General features: G+C 46.5%; 1 protein-coding gene across 1 annotated transcript; it reads right to left on the reverse strand.

Annotated features, from left to right (window-relative positions):
* Window positions 1–325: 325 nt before the first annotated feature.
* LOC113214445 (DNA (cytosine-5)-methyltransferase 3B) lies at window positions 326–3,055 on the reverse strand. The gene is made up of 5 exons (XM_026433806.2): window positions 2,863–3,055; window positions 2,558–2,624; window positions 2,182–2,461; window positions 1,598–2,091; window positions 326–707 (listed from the first exon to the last, which is right to left on the reverse strand). The coding sequence occupies exons 3-5, from the start codon at window positions 2,350–2,352 to the stop codon at window positions 347–349; spliced, it is 1,026 nt and encodes a 341-aa protein (XP_026289591.1). The 5' UTR covers window positions 2,353–2,461; window positions 2,558–2,624; window positions 2,863–3,055; the 3' UTR covers window positions 326–346.
* Between the last annotated feature and the right edge of the window lie 24 nt (window positions 3,056–3,079).

Here is a 3,079-nt window from a genome sequence, read left to right on the forward strand (position 1 = left end):
CACATGACATGTATACTAACGGTTGTATGTATGCTTTAAAAGATGTGTACATGAGCGTGTACACATTAATAAATGTGTGTACTTGGCAAGTACACACAATATTCTGTGTACTTGCCAAGTACACAGAATATTCTGCATACATGTAGGTATGCAGAATATTCTGCATTCAAGTACACACTTGGGTTTCCAGAGCGTTTAGTGCCCGGACAGAAATATTTTTCTCAGTGTATGCATGTGAGTGCGGTGCATTTGAATGACGTAAGTAAGCGGTCGCTGAGGGCCGAAATTTCGGACAATGAAGGGTGAAACTAATAATTATAACGAATACATTTAGCGAAAGGCCGATTTATTCATTGATCTGGAACACCAATCGCAGCTCTTCCAAGAGAACTTTTACTACTGGTACGCAGAAGGATCTACCCAATATCGCACGGCGAGTGGAGTTGCTGGTTAAGCCAGTATCAGTATAATGAGCTGGAAATCCAAATAAGCGCTCAATTTCCGTAATGCTGAGGTAGGAAGGCACACCGCGCTCCGAAACGGGTAGCTGTCCGCCAGGGCCTCTCTGTGATTCCTGATTAGTGGTGAGAGTGCCAAGTGTCTTGACAAGTGCTGTTCTCCCATGGTCAAGGAAATCATCTAGAACGAGGCAGCACTTGCCTGGGACTCTAGGGGTAGACAGACTTTTAAGATTGCCCCAGAAATACCTGTGTGAGATCAGTATCGTAAGTATTGTACAAGTCAGGGATACACGAAAAAAAACAAAAAAGAATTAGCTGACACAACTAATAAATTAGCTAATGTTGGGATAGACAAGAAACTGGCTGTGGCAGCCAACAGTTGGTTGCCACAGACAAGAGTTAGTTGACACAGCGAAGCTGTCGCTGCAGGAGCCAATCGGTTCGTTCTGAAAGCGAAACACCCGAGGGGTGGATAACTCCTGAATTGGGTGTACAATTTTGAAAAATTGAATTTCAATTGGCTTGAATTGAATTTGAATTGGACTGAATTGGTTGAATTGTTTTTGAATTGGTTTGAATTATTGCGATTTTATTCTACTGAATTAGCGTGAATTGGCTTGAATTGACTTGAATTGAATGTAAATTGGCTTGAATTGGACTGAATTAATTGAATTACTTTTGAATTAGTTTGAATAAGATTGAATTGGTCTGAATTAGTTTGAATTGGGCAAAATTGGAGGTGTACATTTGGCAGGGGCCTCGGAAACACCCCAATTAGTTCTCAGAACGAACCGATTGGCTGCTGCAGCGAAAGCTTCGCTGTGGCAACTAACCCTTGTCTGTGGCAACCAATATTACACTGGAAACGCAAGTGTGTGAATGTCGCACACTTTCAGGTGTGTGAATATCCATTTGTACACTTCAGGGGGTAAACGTGTGAATTTTCTAGGAAAAATTAACACTTTTAGCCCTTTAAGTGTACGAATGGATATTCACACACTTGCAAGTGTGCGACATTCACACACTTGCGTTTCCAGTGTAGCTGCCACAGCGAATTTGCGATTAACTATCCCAAAATTAGCTAATTTGTTAGTTGTGAGGACTAATCCTTTTTTCCGTGGATTTATGTGAATCACCGTGGGCGTTTCATTGCCGAAAATTCTGAGCTGCACACAGCGACCGGCGACTCCCTAAGGTGGCGGTTCATTTCAGAGAGAACTGCTGCATCGAGGTGCTTTGTATTTTCGAAACACCAGTAAAAGGGGTAACCCTCCCTTTCTGCCCTTCGGAGCAGATAATTTTTCACCCTTATAAAGTCAAAAAATAACTTTCCTGTGCCAGAGTGCAAGCCCTGCCGGGCAGGATTAACGCGGGACAAGGAAGCACAGGGGGAGCCTCCAATACATAGGTGTATTGGAACTTGTATGCTGTCCAATACATCTTCTGTAAGTTGCTCAATGCAGCCCAATTGCACGCCGAAGGGTACATGCCGTTCTTGTACACGTCTGCACGGCTCGCATATTTCAGAAGTGAAGTATTGTCCCACCCTTATGCCAAGGGCTGTCAAGGCAACGTACGCTGCTGAGATGCCGTCAAACAGAGAGATGCAGTTAAGTAATGGGCGGTCTCCCTGCGCACACAATCAGAAAAGTAATACCTTAACACTGCCTTACGACACGGAAGTCACGGAAGGCAAGAACTACAACAGACATGCAATCACCTGCATTGGGCCACTAGTTTCAAATCCTCTGAACCCATCTTCTTCTTGTTCACGTATGGGGGAATCAGGCGTCACCCCTTTTTGCTGTCGTCCCTTTTTTTTTGCACCATACCACCTTGTGCCCTTTGGGGCCTTGGTGAGACAGCGCCGGACGCCCCGTCGCCTCCCCATGTCACTTTAACTCAGCAGACAACAGCGGGACAGCGACACCTGACCACTTGAACGGTCACCCACTTTCATAAGCCAGAGTGTGATGCAAGCGTGCTGGTCGGTCGTGAACCTGCGGTAGTGTAATGGGGAAATGTGTTAGACGACAGACAGTAACACTTCCACTTGGTTTTTCACACTTCCTAGACGGTCAGAGGAGTGTACGAACCATAAACGAGCGACACTAGTCACACGGGAGCGCACGACGTATCTTGACACAGTCACATACAACGCAGCTAAGCCACAGCACCGGGAAAGAAAAACATCAATCGCACAACTTTCATGGATGTGGAGGGTTAGGGTCGGCCGGCATTGTCACTCCATGCTTCCAGCCAAGTCCCTTGGCGGACCGACCGACCGACCGACCGACCGACCAACCGGCCGCTAGGGATACGCGGAACTCGGCGTAACAAAGACAAATTATCTTCAAAACCGACGAACCGGTATATTTTTGGAAAGGGGAAAGATCGATACCTCTTTGCGTCACCACTTGAGGTACGCAGAGCAGTCGAGCGGCAGCCAATCACAGCGCTTTGGTGTTCCACGGGCGCGGCCATACCCCAAAATCACCCTGTGCGAGGCTACGAGCGGCCATAACCTCCCTCGCTCCACCTCGAGTTTTCAGATATTAATTTCTCTCGCAATTCTCTTCGCACCGCCGCGAGGCATGACTCATTTTAAATGTGAGACT

This window comes from Frankliniella occidentalis, unplaced genomic scaffold (assembly GCF_000697945.3).
Source record: "Frankliniella occidentalis isolate FOCC.00 unplaced genomic scaffold, Focc_3.1 Scaffold22, whole genome shotgun sequence".
Classification (NCBI taxonomy): domain Eukaryota; kingdom Metazoa; phylum Arthropoda; class Insecta; order Thysanoptera; family Thripidae; genus Frankliniella; species Frankliniella occidentalis.

What these genes read in the sequence shown, in the direction of transcription:
- LOC113214445 (XM_026433806.2), bottom strand. Translation starts at nt 2,352, where the DNA reads ATGGGGAGGCGACGGGGCGTCCGGCGCTGTCTCACCAAGGCCCCAAAG. An exon ending in AAACTAGTGGCCCAATGCAG is followed by an intron (nt 2,092 to 2,181) that starts GTGATTGCATGT and finishes TTGTGTGCGCAG; the next exon opens with GGAGACCGCCCATTACTTAA. An exon ending in TCGGCAATGAAACGCCCACG is followed by an intron (nt 708 to 1,597) that starts GTGATTCACATA and finishes GATCTCACACAG; the next exon opens with GTATTTCTGGGGCAATCTTA.